The sequence below is a fragment of the Numenius arquata genome, chromosome 4 (assembly GCF_964106895.1).
Source record: "Numenius arquata chromosome 4, bNumArq3.hap1.1, whole genome shotgun sequence".
Lineage (NCBI taxonomy): Eukaryota > Metazoa > Chordata > Aves > Charadriiformes > Scolopacidae > Numenius > Numenius arquata.
The window spans coordinates 18045956-18070218 of NC_133579.1; the positions used below are offsets into that span (position 1 = coordinate 18045956).

The 24263-nt window shown below is 40.8% G+C and overlaps 1 protein-coding gene across 4 annotated transcripts in view; it reads left to right on the forward strand.

Moving 5' to 3' along the window:
- Nucleotides 1–6303: 6303 nt before the first annotated feature.
- Nucleotides 6304–24263, forward strand: part of SS18 (SS18 subunit of BAF chromatin remodeling complex) — a 44558-nt gene continuing 26598 nt past the window's right edge. For 3 of the 4 annotated variants that reach the window (XM_074146913.1, XM_074146911.1, XM_074146914.1), the window contains exons 1-3: nt 6620–6745; nt 9807–9883; nt 11183–11267. In XM_074146913.1, the coding sequence (XP_074003014.1) occupies nt 6677–6745; nt 9807–9883; nt 11183–11267 (231 nt within the window). In that variant the 5' untranslated portion in view covers nt 6620–6676. Of the gene's footprint in view, nt 6746–9806; nt 9884–11182; nt 11268–24263 lie in introns of all 4 variants that reach the window. The other variant, XM_074146912.1, reaches the window with a different exon arrangement.

The window sequence follows — 24263 nt, forward strand, 5'->3', positions numbered from 1 at the left end:
GTGAGACAGCAGCAGGAATGGAACATGGATCTCTGCCTTGGGATTGATGAGGAGTCAGCTGGGATCTGCTGGGGCAGAACAACATGGGCAAAGTTGTCCTGGGTGTCTGCTACAGACCCCCTGATCAGGAAGAAGTAGAAGAGGCCTTCTTCAGACAGCTGGCAGAAGCTTCATGTTTGCAGACCCTGATCCTTATGAGGGATTTTAATCATCCTGGTATCTGCTGGAGAGGCAGCAGAGCAGGGCACACGCAAAGCAAAAGGTTTGGGGAGTGCATTGATTGACAAATTGCTAACAAAGGTGATGGGGGAGCCAACAAGGAAGGGTTCTCTGCTGGACTTCACACTTAGAAACAAGGAAGGACTGGTTGGGTATGCAAAGCTGCAGTGACCATGAGAAGCTGGAGTTCAGGATCATAAGAGGAAGGAACAAAGCAAAAAGCAGGATAACAGCCCTAAATTTCAGGAGACCAGAATTTGGCCCATTCAGGGACCTGTTTGAAAGAGTCCCACAGGATGTGGCCCTGGAGAGAAGAGGGATGTAAAAGAGATGGTCAATTTTCAAAGATCAACTCCTCCAAACTCAAGAAGTGTGCACCCTGACTTGCAGGAAATTGAGCAAGGAGCCTTGCAGGGATGAACAAGGAGCTCCTGAAAAAACCCAAACATAAAAAGGAAGCATACCAGAGGTGGAAGTGGGGGCAGGTGACCTGGAGCAATACAGAGACACTGTCTGAGCACGCAGGAAGGGGAGACCAGTGGATTTTTTTTTTTAAATCTCAATCTTAGTAAGGTTTTGAGAGTTATCTGCCATAACATTCTCATAGGCAAACTGAAGTACAGCTTTAATGAGTGTACAGTGAGGTCTACTGAAAACTATCTGAACTGCCAGGCTCATAGGGTTGTGGTCAGTGGTGTGGCGTCCAGCTGGGGACTAGTCAGTAGTGACATTTCTCAGGGGTCAATACTGGGGCCAATACTGCTTAACTTTTTCATTAATGACCTGGATGACAGGAGACAGTACACCCTCAGCAAGTTTGCAGATGTTACAAGACTGGAAGGAGTGGTTGATACACCAGCTGGTTGTGCTGCCATTTAGAGAGACTGCAACAGGTTGAAAAAAAGGGCAGACATGAACTTCATGAAGTTCAACAAGGAGAAGTGCAAGGTCATGCACCAGCACATGCTGGGGGCCAACCGGCTGGAAAGCAGCTTGGCAGAAAAGGCCCTGGGTGTCCTGGTGGACAAGGTGAATGTGAGACAGCAACGTGCCCTTGCAGCAAAGGCCAACAGCATCCTGGGCAGCACTGGGAGCAGATTGAAGAAGGTCTTCTTCAGGTCACAGGATCAGGCTTGCTGAAAGAAAATTGCACTTGATGTAATTATTTTTCCACATTCCCTCAGCAAGTTGTTGATTAGGATTGTGATGATAAGGTAGAAGTACTGTCCTGTAGCCTTTCAATCATCTCCTCCGTCCTTCACGGTCATAAGTCTTCAGAAGGCAGAAGTTGAAGATGATGCAGATGACGCAGAAGTGAGAGTTCCCAGAAGCATCTCCAGAAGAACAGTATGCCTTTCCATGGCAAATGTGTTGCCTTTAACAGATATGAATATTCAGTGACCATCAAGATCATTCTGCCTTTTCTTCAGCACTGCTTGGCAGTACCCTCTCATGTTTAGTTTTTCTGCTTTGCTTTTGACATTCAAAAAATGAGGAAGTTAGTGAACTACAGAGCTTTGCTTCTGAGTCCTAAAATAAAATATTAACCGCTAGGAATTCTTGAAGAATTTTCAGCTCTAAGGAGGCTTACATGAGATGTTCTGCTGTTCTTTATTTATAGCATACGTTCCTAGTAGCCGGAGATTCCCTTTTGAAGAATAAAATCAGGACTCGGAAAGATTTTCTCACCGCAGCTGTTGCATTTACTCCCACTAGTGCAAACTGCTGAACCTGCTGTGCCTTTCTTTGTTCTAAATATTTATATTTGCAGACTAAAATGACAGATACTAGAATAAAAATTTAGCATCCTGAGGATTTTTTTCTGGGTTTGTTATTGCCCCTCTGGAACATGGCAGAGCCACCAATATCCATGTAGTGTGCAGTGCTGTTTGGGTACTTCACTTTATATCAGAACGTACAGGCTCACATTTCAGGTGCTATTTCTTATTAATATTCTCTACAATAGCCAGGGCAGAATATAAATGAGAAAATTTTAAAACCAGACAGGAAGCTGACAGAATAAATTCAAGACAAATTCATCCTGTTAGTGCAATCTCTTCTAGGAAGCAAAAAGCACCACGTACCCTACCAACAGTCTGGTATTGTTGCGTATTTTGACAACAAATTAACATTTATTAAATAAGCAGAACTGGAACCGTTTTCAAGACTCAGCCATTTGTATGGGCAGACCTTCAGGCGCAAGCACCATTTTGCAACAAGATGAATTAACACGGAGACTGGGCATGTAGGAAATCCCACCAAAATTATGAGATCACACGAAGTTCAGTTGGTGAAGAAATACAAAACCACAACCATTTCTTCCTTTTGCTCTCTCCCTTTTTCATCTGCCAAAAGACTCTCCTTCCTTGGGATCTGCTCTGACTCTTACCTGGTTGTATTGCTGATGTTACAAAACACATGCATAAACAACCCCTTTTTTTTAATTTTTTTTTTTTTTCAAAACTGCAAGATGAAAAAGTAGCCTGTCATGATAATAGGCTCAAATTCACCCTGCCATCCTATCAGCAGTAGGTCCTGAGCTACCATACTTACCGTAGTAAAGAAAGTGGGGTTTTTTTTTGGTCAATTCGAAGTGAATGCACAGAAAGAGGTGCTGTCACACCAACATGTTAAAGGCTTTGTCTGAGAAACAAATCAGGAGCAGTTCTCAACTTTGATACCATTTGATACATGAATCAGCATTCTGTATTTTCTGGCTTGTGGGTGGGAATGCCTGAGGGTTCCTTCTCTTACTTACCTCTCTTATTCCACAGAATTTATGGAAACCTAGATAATAAAATGGCAAAAAATTCAGACAGAAACTGAAGATCACTTACCTTTTTTTCTCAGAACTGTTGGAAGGCAGAAATTTTCACGCCATCCTGAGAAGACTAAAATCACTCTACTGTTAGCACTTCATTTCCAACAGATAGCTTTCTCTAGGAACTAAGTGTTAATGCTTTGCAGACCCTAGTCTCAGGAGCTATATCTTTACCTACCACTTGCTATTGAGAAATATTAGTTGGAAACCTGGAGAAAAATCTTTCAGAAAAGGGCCCATCCTTCTCTGTCCGCATTCTTTTTGTTCCAAAAATTATGACATACTCAAATGCACATCAGCAAAAAAAGACACTACACTGACAAAAGTTGGAACAGAGCTGGAAGAAGATCAGATTGAAACATACTTGCATTTGAAACTCTCAGTGATGCTCTAGATTTATGCATCTAAATTACAATTAAATAATGTTAAGGTTGCGAGTAACTCACAAGAGCAAAGAAATGTGCAATTAAAGAGAAAATATACCATATGTCCTTTGATATCTAGGCATATTGCAGTGCATTAAGAAAGTCGTAAGAGAGACACCCTGTTGTGGTTATGTGTTCTGAGACATGTGGCACATTTCCATGGTAGCTATCTATTTCCCTGCTTGTATGCATCTGTGCCATTATTTAAATGTTGATTTTGAGTGTGAATTTCCCTTTCCATGGTTAAAAAACGGAGCTACGGACTCTTTTTTCAATGTTTCTTTAGCTCTGTTGCAATTTATGAATATGCAAGTCCTAAATTTCCATAAAAACATATGAATGAAAAATCATCACAAAGGGGATAAATGGATTTAATCATCAGACAGAATTAGGCAAAAGAGACACTTTTTATTATGAATGATCTTATGTGAGTATCTTCCTCTAAAAACAGTTGAATTCCAAACATTGTTCTCCCGTATTTTGCATGGAAATAGGAATGTGCTAAAAAGTTTCTCATATTTAATTTGGACTATTTTTGGGAAATACAGTGGGCAATTACTCCTTTCACTTTAAGGCTCCTCACCTGTGGCATCCCACAAACCTTTTTAATCCTCTACTCAAAACCAGCCTTGAAATGTGGGAGAATATGATGGAACGTTCAGATCTCAAAAGCAGTATTTATGTGGCTGACATCTAACACGCATTGTCTCAAACGCTGTGATCACTAAGACACCCCCATGCAAAATATTTTATAAACAGTGGCTGGGTAACCAGAGGAAGAGATCAAGAGGAGTTATACTTCTGGGAAAAGAAAAACATTTTGCGGCATTTCCAGTGTTCAGAGTATTTCATGAGAACCTGTTTGCCCTCCAGTTGCTGAAGATGCCCGCAGCCTTGGGGCGCTTTCAGACACCTCACCAGTTCTGCACAGCCAAGCATGTACTTCTGCTAAAGAAGTTAAGTCCTTGTCATTCTGATTACATGCTGATTTACACTTTCCATTCCTAGGATTCTTTGTTATCCTTTGTAGTAACTAGAAATAGTATCAATTTGAGCACAGAGCTATTACAATCCTATACATATCCTATGAGTTCACTCCCAAGAACATACAGAAATAACCATGAATCACCATGAAGCATATCAACTTTAGAAAAAATAGGTTTCTTCAACCCTTTCTTTTTCTGCTTTTGGTTTCCTACAAGCATGATAGCAACGATGATGATGATAAAGTGTGTAGGAGACAGAAAAAAACCCACCCTACTAGTACAAAAAATGGACCCAGATACCATGGTGATGAGTGAAACGCCTAATGGATATGCTGGCATCATTCCTCCTCCCTAGCACGACCTACAGTGCAAGGACTGGGCCAGAGATAATTTTCTGTAGAGGAGAGCAAGCCAGATTAGCATTGCATCAGCTCAGGGTCCTGTATAATCTGAAGAGACAGGGCAGAAGCAGCACTGATCTGTTAACAGAGAGCATCAGGCCCAGGTGGCAGGCCCTTGGAGAGGGGGATGCTGTAGGAATGCAAAAACAGCTTGGAGCCCCAGCCTGGGAACTGGCTGTCAAGGGAAAAAAGCAGGAGGTGATGGGCAGTCACAGTCAATTCTAGGACAGCAGAGCCAGGAAGAGCAATCTCCATGGGGCTGGGGAAAGAATCCAGCCTAGAAACAGTCTGAGGAGACAGCATGCCAGTTGGGAAGCAGCTGTACAGCCACGGGGTGGCCGGGATGCCACTGACAAATGTGTGCTGTAACCAAAAGGGTTAGGGCTTGAGGGAAGAGCCAGGGACTTCAGCCAGCAACAGCTGAGAAACAGAGCAAGCAACGCACCCAGTAAGACACAAGATTCACGTTTTGTGGTGTGGTGTCATGTCACTGAGTCATGTCTCGTCAGCCACAGCAGCACACGGTTCTGTCCACCGCAAGAGCAGAAATCAGTTTACAAAAGGCCACAGCTTGGAAAGGAGACAGTACTCAGCCTGCAGTGCAGAACAAGGCTGAGAAGAGGCGTATCTGGGTAAAAAGAGGTTTAAAAAGCTTTAGTTGGCGATTTTCCACTTTACTGCACCATCACCCTTTGCAACTCTCATCCTTGTAAATGACAGGCATAGACTTCGCAAACTTGTACATGAGGACCTTCGGCGAAACCGAGATTCCCTCCAGTGGCCGCACTGAAAAAAATCAAGGCCAATTTTAGCACTTTCAGCGTCTACAATTTATTTTAAGTTGCATCAGTAGCTGCTTCTCCTCGCTCCCTTTCGTTCTCACGAACAAGGAAGCGGCGGCCGCCCGGGTCGGTAAGGGAGAGCCGCCCCACATGGCGGAACCGGGGGTCCCACAGCACCAGTTACTGCTCCCTTCCAACTTTCTCTTCACGATTTGTTCTTCCCGTCCCTGTCCCCGGCCGCCCCCCCACCCCCGGCCCCCCGACCTGTCAGCGCTCGCAGCTGCGAAGGAGCGTAGGGCAAACGGCCAAAGTGTCACGGCGGCGGCTCCCCCCGCCGGCTAGCACCGGTTCCGCCACTACCAACTCCCCTCACGGGCTGACCCGATGGTGCCAGGCCGAAACCGCTGCGGCCTCGCCGGCAGAAGGCAGAGCCGCCCGCCGCCGCCGCCTCCTCCTCCTCCTCCTCACAGCCCGAGGTGCCTCCCCCCCGCCCCGCCGGAGCGGGCTGCCCGGGTGCAACCAACTGCCGCGGCGGGCAGACGGGGGAGGAGAGCGCGCCACTCGGCACAGCCGGAGCGCCTCCCCTGTAACGCACGCACCGCAGCGCTCCCATCCCCCCCCCCCCCCCACCTTCCGCCGGCCGTACCACTTCGCTGCCTGTCCGGCGCTGAGGCGCGCTGGGCAGGAACGTACCAACGCGGCGGAGAGAAAGGGGTAGCCGAGAAGGTCGAGGGACGGGGGGAGGCTACGTTCAAACGGCGCCGCGCCGACTCTCGGTGTCCCGTTGTTTTGCCCGAGGGGTGTGAGGCGGCTGCGGCCTCCTCGGGGCTCTCGCCGGCGGCGTGAAAGGGGGAGGAGCGGATGGTACCTCCTTAACCCTTCCCCGGCGGGACAGGGATGGGCCGTCCCGCTGGGCAGCCGCCCCCGCCCCCCGCGTTCTTCTCGGATCGCTGCCGCCTCCCGCCGCTGCTGCTTCCGCGGGGCGCGTGAGCGGGCGGGCAGGGCGGTGGGGGCGGACCGACCCTCCCGGCAGCGGTCCGACATGTCGGTGGCGTTCGCGGCCCCGAGGCAGCGGGGGAAGGGCGAGATCACGCCGGCCGCCATCCAGAAGGTGAGGAAGAGCCCGGGCCCGGCCTTCCCCGCGCCGGGAAGGGGGTGGTGGTGGCGGCGGCGCTCCGGAGCGCCAAGGCCCCGTCGGGGCGAGGCGGGGGGGATGGCGGCCGGGCCGCGCTCGGGGCCGTCGGCGGGGCGCTGCCTCTCTGCGCTTCGGCACTTGTTCGGGGGTGTCGGGGCCGAGGGGTAGGCGGCGGGGGAGGGTGCGAGGGTGTAAGGGGGAGCGGCCGGTGGCTCTGCGGCCCTCCCGGCTGCCCCGAGCGCTCCCGGGGCCGCGGGCGTGAATTCATCCGTAAGGACGGGGTCCGGCATGGTGGGGAAACGGAGGAGTCAGGTAAGCCCTTCCTGTGAGGGGGGGTCTGTAAGGCGGGCCGACGTCGGGTCGTTCCTGAAGGGTGCCTGGCTTTGGGCTCTCCTCCCCAGTGGAGGCTGCAGCAGCTCCCGAGCCCGGCCCGCCCGGCAGCAAGGCTGCCCCTGAACTTTTAAGTCTTATTAATCGAGAACGTCACGGTCGGAGCCAATGACAGCGACTGCAAGCGACTCCATTTAAGCTTTCGTGGGAGGGAGCAAGTTAACTCGCTAAAGCAATCTAAGAAAAGCACGTATAGGATTTGTAATAATCCGTGGTGTTTTGTGTCGGTAGAAGAAAAGGAGCACGTTCAAGTTCACTGGTAACTTGGTGGCATTTAGAAACTTAACTGAAGACTCGCACTGTTATCAGTGTGAATCAAACAGATTTCAGATTACTACAAGCTCCTCGGGTAGGAGCCTTTCGGGTAGGTGTAGCTCACCTGTGATTTAGTAAATAAAGAGTGTTAACAAGGTAGGTGCTGCAGGGATCAAAGCCTCAAAGAAGACCCCGGAGTTATAATGGAGACCTCCAGGATAGCGTAGCAGAAGTCACTGCTTGAGAAGTGTAGGTGAAAATACATGCCCACTGGGTGGTAAGCTGCCTAAAGGTAACCAGTAGAGACTTCAGGTTGTTGGGTGCATATGGAGGATGTAGACAATTAAGTTTTTTGTGTGCTGTAGTCAAGCCATTCATTTGATGGTGTGCTGGCAAAACCCTAGTATAGTTAAAGCTGAAGAATCTTTGTAATGTACATAAGCTGTCAGAAGCCCTGGAGGCGTCTTCATCCAGCTGGAAACTAAATTCTGTTTAGGTGGTAGGTGTTTATATATAACTCTTTCAAAGAATTACTTCAATTTTCTGTCAGTAACTGCTCAATCAAACTTGTATAAAATAGGGCCTGTGGCCCTGTCTAGGATACAGTTATATTCCTTCTCCTTTACTTTCCTCTTGGCTTTAGCATTTTTTTAACCCCTAAAGAGGTCCAGCTTGCATGATGACAGTGAAAAGTGCATCTAACTGGCAGGCCGAAGGTCTACCTGTCTGCTAAGCTTTAAGTGTCTGCTGCCTTCCTCTGGAAGGTGGGAGGCATTCTGAAGAGGACCTTGATTCAAGGCTTTGTCGGCAAGTGTTCTGTGAGACTTTGGTATCAAAGGTATTAGCTCCTTTTCCCTTATTTTTTTGGTTGAAAGTGGCCACCGAGTTTCTTATAAAACTTGATGTTAGTACATGTGAACTGTGTCTGTGTAGCAGTGTGTTTGTGATCCTCTTCAGAGTGTGTAACTACAGTTCTGCCTAGTTTCTGAGGCTTAGACAGTAACTCAAAATACTGCGGTTCTGTCTGTGTTTAGTGCTTAATGACAGTGTTTCCAGATCCAGCAGTTTCAGGCAGAATAATTGCTTGGTGATCATTCTAGTCAGTTCTGGTGAATTACTGGTTTGAATGTAGGAAGACTTGGCTGGTTGGCTCATTGTTACATGGATACAAGTGCTGGGTGGGCTGCGTGAGGTTTCTGACTCCATACCCTTTTCATAGAGATGGATTGATAAAAGAGATGGAAGGATAAAAGTGTCAGTACTTATTTCTTCTCTTCTTTTTTTTTTTTTTTTTTCTTATAGAATTTGTTTTGGTTGGATTCCTAGGGAAATAAAGGTGATATAATAATGCTTTCCTTGTAGAAGCATGAGCTGTTTGGCTAGTCTCAACCATGTTTGGAAGAAGGAAAGGGTCCTGGAGGTGGTTAAGATCCTATTTTGTGAAATTTAGCAGCTGGGTAAAGGGATCCAAGTAGCTTTTCACTGAGAGGAAGCAAAGGGAGAAATCAATGCAAAATTTTCCATTTTGCAATAAGTTTTCCATTTAGTTCAGTTGTTTTGCGTAACTGGGTGGGTAGCTCAGGTTAGCTGTGGTTCTGCTGACTCTTGGTCAGAGTCAGAGATCAGAGTGTGGGGCAGCAGTTAAAAAGACCCAGGTGTGAGGATGTGCACCTCTAGGAAACCAGGCTTCATTTTTTTTCTCGCTTATGGAGCTTAGAATGCCTTGAATGCATGAGCTTTTTGTAGAAAGACACAACACAAGATCTACAATTTCCCATAATTTTAGGACTGCTTTTTTTTTTTTTTTTCCAGAAAAGTAATCCACATATGTTTGTATTTCTGGACAATTCTGAAGTATAATAGATCTAATGTGCCCATTAAACTGCACTTCATAAATATTCTATATAATTAGAGATTCTTAATGTAGATATGGCCTATCTTTCCAATGCATTTCCTTGAAACAAACCTGTCTGGTAAGCTCAGTCTCTATCAGTAGCAATTTCAATACCTTTTATTACTAAATTTATGAGCAGATGTGGGCTTTAGAAGGAGAAAGGAAATTTGGTGTATAAATTCTTAAGTAAACTTCTTGATAGAGATCAAATGAAGAAATGCAAAACTTTGTAAGAACTTGGCATAGGTATTTGAATGGGAAGCTTCACAAATGTAGCTGTGATATTGGTTTGAAACCCTTAAACTAAAAGCTGTAAAACTAGTTGGAGGGCACAGGGAGATGGGAGCAAAAGAACATTCTATAAATTATTAATGTAGAACTTGCTGGAATACTACTTTGCTTTTCTGTTTTTAAAAACTCTGAGAAGAGGAGCAAGGCTCAAATTTATCTTCAGTTCCTTCATGAAACTTACTCCAAAATTCTTCTTTATCGTTTCAGATGTTGGATGAAAATAACCATCTTATTCAGTGTATAATGGACTATCAGAACAAAGGAAAAACGTCTGAATGCTCTCAGTAAGACATTAATCCAAATCTACTGCGGACTGGGTGAATTTCCAGATCACCATTCTTTATTTGTTTAGCTCACCTTGTAGGACAACTGTGCTGTGAAGAATAGAAAAGTATTGCTGCAGATACTACACTTAAAATTGATTTTCGTGTTTGCCATGTGACTGTCACTTCTGCCACTGAAATAAATGTTGCAACTTGACTTCTGCAGGTTGATGTCATAATGATGACACTCATAAAGATGGGGATTGTATACCCAAGATCTTTTTCCTCTGCATCATAATTGCATTTTGGGAAAGAGGTAGTTTTCTTCTCAAACCTTTCAAAATCATGTAGGAATGGACCTTTCTTCTTCCTGTTAGGAAACACAGGAAAACTACCTGTTTACCACTTGCCCAAGAACAAACAGGATTGTCTGAAAGACTTGGCTTGCCAGAATATCTCATGTGGACTTGCTGTCTAGTGGGATCTCTGGAGAGTGATCTGAGAGAACTGTAGGAGGAGTGAATTTTGAGGAATATTATTTTCCCGTTATTTTCTGGCATGGGATGATCAGACAAATACAAAGTCAGCTGACAAACAGAGCATCACAGTATGGCTCTTGAGCCCTTCCCAAGAGAACTGGTAGTGTGGGATTAGGAGGGGGGTAATAAATATTAGGTATTTTTGTTTTAAGGGAATGCTTTTATTGTTGCAAGCTGTTTGCAAGCCTATAGTTACGTATTCATACGCATTCATCTGTTCCTGCTTTCAGGGTTATTTTGACTGTGGGCTAGAAGTTGAGACAATGTTAAGAATGTGGTTCCGTAGCAGAAAAATCATTCCATAGCAAACTTCCAAAGCTTAGGGTCCTCATGAAATGTTTGCACTGTTCTTGGTCATGATTCACATAAATCTATGATGTCTTGCACCTGAGGACATAGTACAAGGAGCTCTCTTTCCTTAGTGTTTGTGATGGAAATCACACTAAACAGCCACACAAATGTTCCATATGTCTCCTGGTGACTTAGTTTGGGGCAGGAAGCAAAATGGGTGAGAACAGCATCACCCAGCTTTAGATTTTTCACAGCAAGACAGAAGTTGTAGAAAAGATGCAGGCACAGATTTCATGGAGGCATTGGGAAAGATTGGGTAATAGGTAAGCATGAGGGGAAAGGCTTAGGATGCCTAATGATGGTATTCTTTTAAGTCTTTTGAATCTTGTTTTACATAGGTGACTTACTTAAATTCTACATATATAAAGAAAATTCTGATGTTGTTGCATTCATGACTCAAGATCTGTTTTGCTTTTGTTTATTTTGATAGATACCAGCAGATGCTGCATACCAACTTGGTTTACCTAGCCACTATAGCTGACTCCAACCAGAACATGCAGTCTCTACTACCAGCAGTAAGTACAAAATAGTGTAAAACTAGGGAATAGATTTCATGTGGGTTCCTGGAGGGGAGAAAGCCCTGACACAACACAAAACCACACGGAAGTGTTTGAGGCAATGACCAAACATTTAGCCTCCGATTTACTGTACAGTGACTGCAAGATGCGGTGTCTCTTCATGCTGTATTTGGAGTCTGGTAATCTCACTTTTTAGGTCTTTCTCAAAATCTGCTTGTTTAACTGAAGACTGATAACCTGTGCACAGCACCTTTAATCCAGAGTATCTGACCTTCTCATAGACAGTCTTAGGGTTTTTTTTTTCTCAACTAAGAACTCTAGTGATGTGGGTCTTTGTCAGTTCCTACAACGGTACTGTTTCTCTTCTTATGTCAGGCAAAGATGGAGGGGGCGGGGTGGGGATTTTTGTTATTATTTTTTGCTGTAATATCATCCATTCTTTTGCCTCAGTGGGATGAGGTTGGGTAGATCTTTTTCTCCTTTTCTGAACTCTACGTGAGTATCTTAAATTCTTTACCTCTCTCCTGGATTAGAAAGCAACCTTTTTTAAGGTGATTAATGATAATATGCAAGAAATAAAGTTGCACGGTTAAAACACTCCATCACTTTCCAAATGAAGCATTTCTTGGGTAATACTTGCTATTTCTGTGGTTTTTTTTTTTTTTTTTTAATCTGGAGTTTTCTCAATCTGTATTCCTGAACTCTTTATTTTATAAGATACTTCCAATTTCCCCCCCTTTCCATTGTTTACAGAGCAGTAAGGAAAGATACAACAAACATTAAAATAGCTTGCTGTTTGCTTTTTGTGTTAATCGGAAAGCTTGGGGAGTTCATTGTGAGTAACACAAGGAAGTTCTTTGTTTTTTGGTAATAAGACTTTTCTTGAATTAATATAGTCTTGAATCATTTCTGTAATATGAAGCTAAAAAGAGTGTCTATAAAACAGCCATTCCTAGATACTAGTTTTCACCAGCTGAAATTGAATTACTTTTTCTTTGGTCTCTGGAGAAGTGTTCTCCAATCATTGCTACTAGCGAAGCATCCTTTCAAGTTGGTACCTAGAGGACTATAGAAACAGTTCTTCATTACGTCCAACCTGTTGTGCCTGTAGAGGCTTCTCTTTTTATAAATCCATGCTTGTAGCTGAGCGGGAGGGAAAGAAACCTTTAAGAGGGCTGTGTGTATTACTCAACTAATATGTTTTTGGAGGCTTAATTCATATCCTGGTTCTGATGACAACTGGAAATGAATTTGACCTTATCCTAGTCCCTGGTGAACAGCTCTGTTCTTAAAGTTGAATGTGATGACATTCTCTTCTTAAAAGAAAATGAAGATAGGGCTGAGACTTTCACAGATCAGGGCTGAAGTACATTTCTGGTCTTGAATGTAAGGAATATTCCACAGCAGTGAGACAGTAGTGTAGTGTTTTTTGTTTGGGGGTGGAGGGAGTCCCCTTTGGACAGCTGAGGGTGGGGGGAATAAAAGGTAGTTTCTTAGGTTTTCTTTCAAACTAAAATACAAAATGAAATTTAGATGTTCAGTCTTATCTAAGCATAGGCAATCTGACCTACCATGTCAAATCTTTGAAGATTTACCTGAAGTGTGGTAACATAATCAGACTTTTGTTGGGTATTTTAGAAAAATATTCTTTAAACTTTTTCTGTCTTTGCAACAAATATTAGCCAGAAGGATTTGGAAACGCGTAAGCTACTGCTTTTTCGCAATGCAAGATAAACTACTTCAGACTCTCTTCCTTTATTGGTTTTCCATTTAAGAACTGATGAGGCTCAAGTTGACTTGGAAGTATTATGTTTCTGTTCACCATGCTTCTGTGTCAGCTGTTGAACAGTCTTACTAAATTCAAGGGTTGTGGGTAGCAACAGTTATAAATGGAGCAAGGTACTGTGTGTGTAAATGTCTACTATTTTTAATAGTAAAATACATCATATTTATGATACTACCATTGTGGTAGTTTGTACATAACTTAGGAGGGCTTGAGTCTGAATAGCTTCTGAAGTTGGATTGTGTCTGGTCTGTTCTTATCTGGAAGATTGTTCTCGTAAACTATACTATCTTTTCTGTTTAAATTTTATCTTTCTTTTGTTTTATACTCTCAAGAAATTTTAGAACTTGACTATTAGTTTTTATAAAAATGTTTTGTGTGATCAAATGAAGTTGAAAAGAAAATGCTGCTATTGAGACAGCATTTACACTGAACAAAAGAGCTAAAGGATCAGGTTCGTTGAAGTTTTTAATACAAGCTAAAATGACTTGGACCTGATGATAACTTCATTGTATCCCCTCACAGTAGTCCTTAGACTTAATGCTTCATATTGCTGGGAAAAATGCTTGTTGTATGTTCTTCCTCATGTTTTCTGTCAGGATTGCTCAAGATAGTTACTGCCTCCTTCCTATCTTTTCTATTGGACATAAGTGTTGTATTTTTTAATATAAAAAAGTCAGCTTCTGTGCTGTCTGTCCATCTCTTTTAGAATGTGCAATTCGAATCGAATGACTGTACATCCTTTCTGAAAGTGTGGTGTTGCCTGTAGAGAACAAGATAAATCTTACGCTAAAAAAAAGTATAGTGAACCAACTGTGTTTGTTGTGCAGAGAAAGGCTTCTATAAAGTGCCTGAAAGTGAGGAAAAGGTGCAAGAGGTGAAGCAGGCATCGCAGGCTGCGGGTGAAGAGAACTAGAAAGACTTTGAAACTCCAGTGTCAACAAAGCTCCTGTTGTCTTTGTATGCTGATAAATGTAGAGTACTAAATTATGACTTCTGGGGTAAGAGGCTTTCCTTCGCATCGGAAGATGAAAGAAGTGCAAGGTTAATCTCCTTGTGTCAACCAGTCTTTTCTCAGCCATGTGACCAGCATCATTACTAAGGACATTCCCAGCTGGATGAGAGTTGTTGCTAAGTTTGCATGTAAAGTTGATGCAATTTTTTGCTGCCTCTTTTTGAGTTATGGCAGGTATTATCTTTCTTGGACAGCAATAGAAAGTCTATTTGCCACCCCCATATGGAATAACCTAGCTTTCCAAAAAGGGCTTGAGTAGTGAGGAACACAACACTTAGATTCTTTTGATTTCCACTGGTGCTACTTTTAAGGGAGGCAGCAGCAAAGAATTAGTATCCTTGAACTGTAGGGAGCCAAGATGCAACTGTGTCCAGTTCTGGGCTCCCCAGTTCGAGAAGGACAGGGAACTACTGGAGAGAGTCCAGTGGAGGGCTGCAAAGACGATCAAGGGAACGGAGCACCTCTGTTTTGAGGAAAGGCTGAAAGACCTGGGTCTGTTTAGCCTGGAGAAGAGAGGACTGAGAGGGGACCTCATCAATGCTTATCAGTATCTAGAGAGCAGGTGTCAAAGAGGATTGGACCAGACTATTCCTGGTGGTGCCCAGCAGCAGGACAAGGGGCAATGGGCACAAGCTGGAACACAGGAAATTCCCTCTCAACGTGAGGAAAGACTTCTTTTCTTTGAGGGTGACAGAACACTGGAACAGGCTGTCCAGAGAGGGTGTGGAGTCTCCTTCTCTGGAGATACTCAAAACCCATCTGGATGTGTTCCTGTCCAACCTGCTGTAGGAGACCCTGCTTTGGCAGGGGGGTGGACTAGATGATCTCTGAAGGTCCCTTCCAACCCCTGCAGTTCTGTGATTCTGTGAGTTAAAGCTGGTTACTGTGACATCCAAGAGAAGTCATAAAATGTAGTAGTGAAGGTGTGTCTGTGTGTCTAAACACATTAGATCTCAAAATGCAGAAAAGGTGTCTTATCCTTCCCAACTTATTTTTGGTTTTCTTGCGAGAGAGTGTCTTAGTGGCATTAAGAAGTCATTGCCACTACTGAATGAAAAGAAACTTCTTGACTTGGACACTTTCCAGTATGTCTTAATTTTGCCAAATATTTATGGGAAAACAACCCATGGTCATAACTGTGTTGGTAAAAGTAGAGAATTTTTGTCCTGCTCTCGAGCCTTTACATAACAGTCAAATATTGAGGTCTGTAGGAATTATTTAATTGGGAACACTTGTTTTGTTGGGTTTTTTAAATGCAGAAAAAGTGGTTTGTTTTTTTTTTCCCCAGAGTTTTTCTTACATAATGCAGCTTGCCTTCTGTGAGTGTGCAGAGCACTTGATTTCAGTGTGTGTTTCAAGAAGGTGATGAAAATAAATGTTTGATTATTACTCATACTGAAAATATGGCAGTTTTCTTTTATATTGAAAGTGCCAGTTTCTTCCAATAGCAAGCTAAACAGTGTATGTGAAGTGACTGCCAAGAAAACTCATTGTCTCCGAGTTGTAGAAAAATATGCACATCTCACTGAATTATTGGAAGGTTTATTAATGAAGTTATTAATAAAGAAGTTTTTCTTTTCTTGCTTGAGATACTTCTCTCAAAACTAATGCTTTTTGTGGGACTTGTGAAATCCCTTAATCTATGCTATTCCCAAATTTGTCACACAGATTATGGCAGAGTTCATGTCATTTTAGTTAGAAAACACTTCTATATAAAATGATGATTGCTTTTTATAAATGTTTAATGTCAACGAACAGTGAAATGCTGGTTAGTTCCGAAGAAACTGCTTCAAGAGGTAGAACCATTAAACATTACTAGTGCCTGACCAAAACTTTTTCTTCAAGTTGCTTATTGGAAAACAAATGTTTTGTTCAGTTTTGGGTTTTTGTGCTTTGGTTTTTTTTTTTTAAACTTTTTTGGAAAGTCTCATATGATCTTAAATACACTTTAGTACTTTTCAAAGGGGTAATGTTCAATCTGGTTTTAATGTACTTGTAATGTGATTAGTTTGCACAAACAATTCAGAGTCTTAGGAACAGAACAGTGCACTTGGCTTTCCTACTAGCCTTTATTCTGAACGTAAAACTTGTCTAAAATATTTATGTTAATAGAATTATCACAATACTGCCTTTTCTAAAAAAAAGCCAAAACAAATAAAAAAAGAAAACCAACAAAAAACCAAAAAGCAACCAAGGTTGCATCCAGAAAGGACAAATATGGCTCAGTTTTAATAGCTTAAAATTAAACTTGCAAATTAAACTCCTATTACTGAAGATGAGAGAAATCCTAAATTAATAAAATTCTTGTACAGTTGTGTACCAAATGCTTGGAAAAATCCAATTTGTGGTAGTGTAGCAGAATATCTGTTAATGGTATCTGCTTTCTTGCTGATCACAGCTGGCATAGGTCTTTAAACCTCTGGCTTAATTCAGCGTATATTGAATGGTGGTGTGTTGATTAAATTAGTTTCAAAGCAGATACGCAAAGCGGTAGGGTGTATTACTCTGCATTAGCCTTTCAGAACACAAGTCCATGGCAAATTCAAGTTCAGCTATTTGTAAATTGAATAAATAGAGAACGGAGCAAAATAAAGATTGAATGTTTCCTGTCAGGAGGCAAGTGAGCTATTAGTCAGAAGCGGAGCTTGGATTTTGAAGAATAATTGCTCTGATTAAATGTTTGTTAAACAGTATTCAAAAAGCATAATAACTTCTAAAGATTTTTTGAGAAAGGGAGGAAAGATGTTGTATTCATACCCACCATATTATCCAAGTAGTCCCCAAGGAGGACTTCTAGATGATGTCACTAACGGTGATTATGTTCTTGAAAACAAGAAATTTGAATACTTCTGTTTGGTGGGGAATTTCACATTAGAGTAACTTAACTGAAACAGCAGCTTGCCTGCTGCTCTTCAAATGAGAGTCAAGTAGAGCCACTGTGGTTGGGATGGGTAAAAGAAATTAAACTTCATGTTCCTGTACTGTTACTAGAAACTATCAAGCTAGTGCAAATCCATAATTGGTAAAAACTAACCTATTTGTCCCTGCATCCTTCCTGAAGAATGTAATTTCTTAAATTATTCCCTCCTTCAACTCCTCGTACTCTACCTTTTTATTTGTTGTGTTGATTTTGCATAGCAAAAAATATTTCCTGTGTTTTGTGAACAAGAAACATGTGGGGAGTGCCTCCTTTGGTAATAGTCTTTAGCCAACAGTTAGTTAGGCTGTGTCACTGGAGAATGGGAAATGTGAGACATTTAGGTTCATGTTGTAGTACCACGTTATTCTCAGAATTCAGTGTTAGCACTGTGTTTGAGTGATCTCAGAGACTCAGTATCTTGAATAACATGGTAAATGAGACTTTTCCTGAAGTTGTATAGTATTACAGCTCTGTTAGAGATGAGATTTAATTCTTTATTGCTGTCAGTAGCTCGTTCTTGGGTATGACTGTGATAACCAGTCATAAAAGCAATGCATTATTATTTAGCTGTATAAGTGCTTACAGAGAGGTTGAGTGTGTCTGTATCACTTAATTGTGTTTGCTCCAAGGCCAGCACATGATCATCTGTATCCATTTTCTTTCTTTGGGGCTTTGGATGCTGTTTGACTTCTGACCTCAAAGTGAACACTCTGTTTGCCTATGTGTTCATTGTATGTAAAAATGTGGTTATGGGATATTAACCAAAAGAAAACTAGTTGTACGAATAGCTACTCGGATTTTTTTTTTTTTGACAGCATGAAAGAACACATACATGGCTTATACCAGGAAAATGAAAACCTAATCATTATGGGAAGGAAATAGTGTAAAATTGTCAGTAGTAAAAGCTTCTTAGAAGACTTAAACGGAAAGCAACCAAATTTGCTATGATTCAAGTTTTGTGGGTTGTTTCTCCCGTAGCCTATTTGTTGAATCTCTGCAACACCACCAGTCCTTGTGTTGATGTGCATCTTTTGGGGTTAATAGTGTCATTCTGATTTAGGAAAAGAGAACTGGGTATGCTGCGTTTTTAGAAGAATTTTCAGATTGTGGATCCTCAGTTTATCCACGTATGCCATGGTCTTATAATAAAAATTGCTTTTTCTAGGTTGGTTGTGTTGTTCCAGAGAGGCTTTTAAATGTTGGAAATGGTTGGCTGGTGTCAGACAAGATTTCCTTTTGATGGTAATGGTTACACTGACATATCCACAGCCGTACTCTTCGTCAGCTGCAATTCTGCTGTGTGATGCTTCAGAGTTGTATGATGAACCAATCTGGAAAATCAGTCCAGATTAATTAGGTGGAAAGGGGGATGTTTTCATGCTGGATTAGTTCAGATTAACCGCAGGCCTGTGTAAATGACTGTGTTGGCACAACTGAAAGGGCAGTATTGGGAAATGGAGGGCCGGTGGGGGGAGCTTCTTAAGCCAGCAATTCCACTAAAAATAAAAATAATCAGAATACGGGAATTTAAGTTGTTAGCATGTTAGGAGTGAACTCATAGACCACTAGTGTACTCCACTTTAAATAAGAGGATCACTCTACCTTCTGTAAGCTACTTTGCATGTATTGCTAATCAGGTGTGTCCACATGGGGAGCTAGTGCACTGTACACAAAAAACTACTTACGTTACATACTAACTTCTGTGGCTGAGTTAGAAATCAGCAAAAATAGTAGCCAATTTGAATTAGAATTATGCTCTAAAGTGTAATTCTTTTATACTTGAAGGTGTGATTTGCCTCTGTGTAGTACAGCATCTGCACAATTAACAATTAACTTAGTTCTAGTCATTTATAGTAAAACTATCTGAATTCATACTTTCCATTTAAATAATTTCTAGTTATACAGAGTTAAGAATTTTGTGTGATTATTTTTTAAGTATCAGAGGAGCTATTGCTATGTGGACATTTAAATATTTTAGGGTTAAATTTTCTGGTTGTTAAAATGATGTTAAAGGATATTTGTACAGTGAAATATTTTTACACAGTGATATATGCATTTTGAAACAACTAAAGATTCCAATTTCCTCTTTAAATAAAGTGTTTAAGTATTCCATTATACACTATTTTAATGTTTTGTTCAAATATTAAGTTGGAGTTTTTCTGATTTTTGAAAATATTGATGTAAATCAAGATTTAGAAACTGGTACTGGTTGTCATTCTAAATTTAGAATTCCTTACTGCTAGTGTCACAACTAGTACTCCAACAGTGAGAGCACAAATTGCATTTGTAATTAACTTCACTATTTAGACACAATTGTAAATGCTTTTCATGTAGAAGTTCTCCCTACCCCCAAATAGTACACTTGCTGAGAACCGGTATAGGTTTATTATTTTTTCATTTAAGATACTCTCAGTACTAGAATACTCTGCACCTTGTAGAAGAAAAGTCGTAACCCAGTTAAATAAATATTTCCTCTTTCAAATCTCAAAAATGTACTCCTTTATGATGTTATTTCCCAGTCTGACACCTCAGTATGTACTCTGCAGGTGCCATCACCACCTATCAACAGAGTACTGTTCTCTGAGACTGGGACAGGTGCTGTGATATTAGCAGGGCAGGGTACCTCCTGGGATGGGATATTTTGCTTTGCAGAAAATGGTATTTGAGAACTGAAAACAAAGATGATTGATTAAACCCTGAGTTAGAGCCTCTCTTAGACCAGAAGGCTTTTATGTTTGTGTTCCATGTAGCTTTTAAATTTTTTTTCTGAGAGATTTTCAAGAAAATTGTATTTTTGGTAGCGTATTTTAAATATTTATTGCTATTTCTATTGATTAGCAACACTGTGTTTTAGTGTGCTTAATAGTATTTCCCATCTTTTACATTTTACTGATGGCTGAGTTGGTATTCCACCTCAGTTTTTATAACAATAAATGTTCCATAAACAAATCTTTCAACCTGCTATTGATGGTAAGGAAAATCTGATAGGGCAGAGAAGAGATGATAAATGAAAGTTCCAGGTGTGCAATTCCACAATGGCAGCTTTTATTGTTTGCTGCCTTGCATTTGATCTAATTTATTATTTAAAAGAAAATCCTCTAAAAAATATGCAGTTTGACTACTGTTTTAAGTGTATGCTTCCAAATAACTTAGGCAGGATTTTGTTTGCTGAAAGTTGTCAGTTAAAATCAAATGTTGGGGGTTTTTTTGGTGGTGTTTTTTTTTTTTTTTTTTTTTTTATTCTCTGTTTCTTTGGTTACAACTGCAGGTCAGTTTCAGTCTTTTTCCAGTTCACATTTCCATGGCTTATAATTTTTTTTTTCATGCTCTGATAAATTTTAAATGCTCATAGCGGCTATAAATTGTAATCTGTGTGTTGGGGGAAGTGAGCCAAAAATTAGTATTTAGCAAGTGAAGCTATATCTGACATCTTATTCTGGCTCTTTAATTTACTTTTTACTGATAGTAAAACACATAACATTTTCTACTTCATAATTAGAATACAGTCATCAATGATTTTAATTTCCACTCCTTTCTGTCACTCTTTCAGCAGAAAGAGGAAAGTAGCCTTTCCTTTGGTTCTGTTAACCTAACTACGTTTGAATGTCAGTTCACCTTTCTTATCTAGGCTGAATGGGTAGGGTTCATGGTGAGTAAGTTTCCCCTCACAAATGGTGGGGGGGTGTTTCTTTTTCATTTTTCTTTTCTTATGATTTGGCTTTTGACTATTGTATAGTCATGTTGTATTTTAGAAAGTCTTTATTATGCATAGTCCATATTGCTGGAGATAGTCAATTTCCTCGATTTCTGTAAAGAACAAAAAAGGTTAAATAACCCAGGTTTTGTAGGGTTTTTTGCCTTTGTTTTGTTTTTTAATTAAAGATGATTTAAAAGAAATTTATCACCTGTAAAAGCCTGGATCAACTCTTATAGCAATAGGGAAATTGCCATTTAAAAACACTTTTTTCTTGTTTTCTTCTGGCTGCAGCCAGTAAAAAAATACTCCAGAGGAATTTCACTCGGGAATAATTATGTCTGCAGGAGACATTTCTTTTTAATTACGATCATGTAGTGATTGGTTTATGACCCTGACATGAAGGCTTATAACACTTTAAAAAAATCCTATATAATATAATTGTTTTGATTGCATATATGTATGTGTAATTATCTCTGAATCTTATTTAAACTTTCTTCGAGTGTCTTGTGTTGATGAATTCTTCACATTTATGTGATTTATGTGGTGTCTTGTATGTTTGATGTTATTCCTCAATTTATTGACTGTTCTCCTGGGATTTTCTTTGTTGTTAAAGCATAAATTGGATGATCTGCTTTTTGTATGTATCATACATTAAATTGTATTTCTGTCATATCCTCTTGTGTTCCTTTCGATATTTAAAAAAAAAAAATCTGTCCTTTTTAACTTGTTTCAGATGAAAGACATTCGAAGTCTTGAATCACTGATTGCTTGTCTTTGGAATCCTTCTGCTTTTACAGTATCTTTTTGTGATTGCTTTCCTCAAGCCAAACATGTATCATGGTCACAAATACCATGGCATGTTTTTTCTTGGATATTGTACCTCACTTTTGATATATCTAAGTACTGCAGGTAATCAGAAAGTGAACATAGGTATTTTAAATAGTTTTAATGGATTTTTTTTTTAATTATTTTTTCCCACCAAACTGCCTGTGTGATGTTCAATTTTTTTTTTCTGGATTAGTTACAATAGGAGTTTCCTCTTTATGAAGAAAGAGCCGTTCAAAATTCAGTGTAATTGCCGTATATTTATCCATGTTGAATTTCAGCTGGCACCTTTCTGCTTATTCTTTCTTCCACAGTTTTCAGTAATTAATGTTGCAATGTCTTCAAATGTTGACATCTACTAACAAATATTTCCAGGGGACCTCTATATATTCCTTTATTCTCTGAACTTCATGTAAGGTTATTGCTTATTTCTTCCCTTTGGGCAGTTTCTGATCAGTGAAAGTGTATACCTCTGAACAATGTATTTTTCTAAAAGGCTTTGTCAAAAAACTTGTATAAAGAAGCTTTTATTAAATATGCAGCTAAGTGTTTAAGTTATATATTTGAAAATTTCTAATAGATTCGAAAGATATGACTTCCCTATATTGATACTCTACTAACTCATCTTTAGTTTGGTCATCCTTGGAGTTTTCTAGTACTCTAATTACTTTCATCAATTTACTTGTAGCTTGGGGAACAAAGCTCACAGATTTATGATTCCTAGAACTGATTCTACTACTTTTTTATAAAAATAGGTACAGTGTTCACCTACCTTCTAGTCATCTTATGGGGTAGTTTATTTTAATGAAAGACTGAATTTGTTTGCAACGTGGACCTTTTTCTTGCATTATTTTTAAGAATCTGAAATGGGTTCACACAGGGCTGTTTCCATATCCAGGAGCTGCTCTTGCTAAATTACTTCCTGGCGGTACCTTTTTGGGTATTTTTAATTACTCCCTCGTTCTCTCAATTCCCTATGGTTTGTGAAATCTCTTGCAGATTTCTGTATCTAATGGGAATTTTAAAATCCTTAATGCTTTTTTTCCTGTCCTTGAGTGTTTGCACTCTCAACGCTGTTTTTTTATCACTGCAGTGTTTGTCTTAATGTTTAACAATGGATGTTTTGAAAAGTTCCGGAATAAATTTCGGAGTTGGAATATGTAGTTTTGTCTCAAATAATCTTTGGAGGTTTGTCCATCTTTCCATGTGTAAGGGCATGCCCGTTTGTGCAATAACAGCCGCAGGATAGTGAAAACCTAGGTATGATCTAAAGTTTAGTACTTCATAGTATTTTTCATCAGCAGCACGTTGTGTGAACAGTGGATTTACTAATGGTTTATATGTGGAATCCAGGAAGTTAATTTCAGTTCTGAAAACATTTCAACTTGGATGGCTTTGCTCTGTTTGCTGACGTGGGGCTGTTACGCTCTGAGCTCTAGTTGCTCATGTGGAGATACCAAGTGTGTTGGTTTTGCTGGTATTCCAAAAATTACTTTTTAAATAAACAATTAACATAGTCTCTTTGGGGTTTTTGGCTTGTTTGTTTCTCTTTATATGAGTTTTAGTTGGTTTCTGTTAGATGCAAAAGTAGGATGATAGTGAGCTGAAGGTGAAGTGAAGGAAGACCCAGCTGAAGCAGCCTTGCTTTGGTTGCTCAGTAATGGAGGAAGATCAAACAAAACGGAGCGGCATTCCACTCATACCATTCACAGAGAAGAGATGCTTCTCACTCTTTCCTTTTCCAGCTTCTTCCACTTCTGCTATAGGTTGAGGAATAAACTTGCTTATAAAAGGTCACTCTCTTCATCGTGGAGGAATGAAAGGAATATACTAAGAGAAGTTGTCTACTTGCTTGCTTTGTCTTTTATCTCCTTCCTTTCTCCTACTAAAAAAAGCTTATCACTAATTTCTTGAGGCATTTAAAAAAACATTGCAGGGAAAATAATACATGCTTGATGTACTTAAAGACATGTTGAGAAAATAGATTAGTACTGTTCCCCCTTTTGCCCTGGCAAGTGAAGTCCGTCTGTCTTACCCTGATGTTGCCTTCTCCAGGGCCAGAAAGGGATCCTACCTTACGCTTGTTTGGAAAGACCTTACTCTTTTTTACTGTATTACATCTTGTCTTTGTGAACCCCCTGCCGAATAGGTGTAGGTGTAAGGGGGACTGGGCTGGAACTTAGGGATCACCCCCTTGGTTGTTTCTATGAAGAGAAGCGTGAAAAATACACACGTGGTTGTCTCTCGGGAAGGGTTTTTGCAGGAAGTTATGGCCTTTTAGAGATGGTTCTCAAAAGCCAGAGACCCAGGCGTTTGCTCTCACAGAGATGGCTTTTATTCCCCTGAAAGCATTTGGCCAAGGTACGTGAGGAGGCTCGTACAGTCTCAGGTGTTTTTAATAGGGAAACAAAGCTGGCTACTAGCAGTTTCTGTGTCTCCTTACATTGCCGTGAGTAGAACCTGATAGTAAATTCCCCCTTGTACTTACTGTTTTTCTTGCTCTCTCTCTTTGAACTCTCAAGGTTATTCAGTTATTTTCCTCACAATTTCATTAGGAAATTTGCCAAAAACATCCTTTCTAGGCAGCTGTCTCTGGACCTTTGGAGGCCAGCAGTAATGTGCTTCCAGTCTGTAGGGGGTGTTTGGCACGGAGTTATGAACTAGGCCTTCAGCGCTGAGGGGGAGAGAGGGGAAGAGATGGCAAACGCTTTACCACACCCGGGTGCAATTTCTTTTTGCTCATCTACGACCAT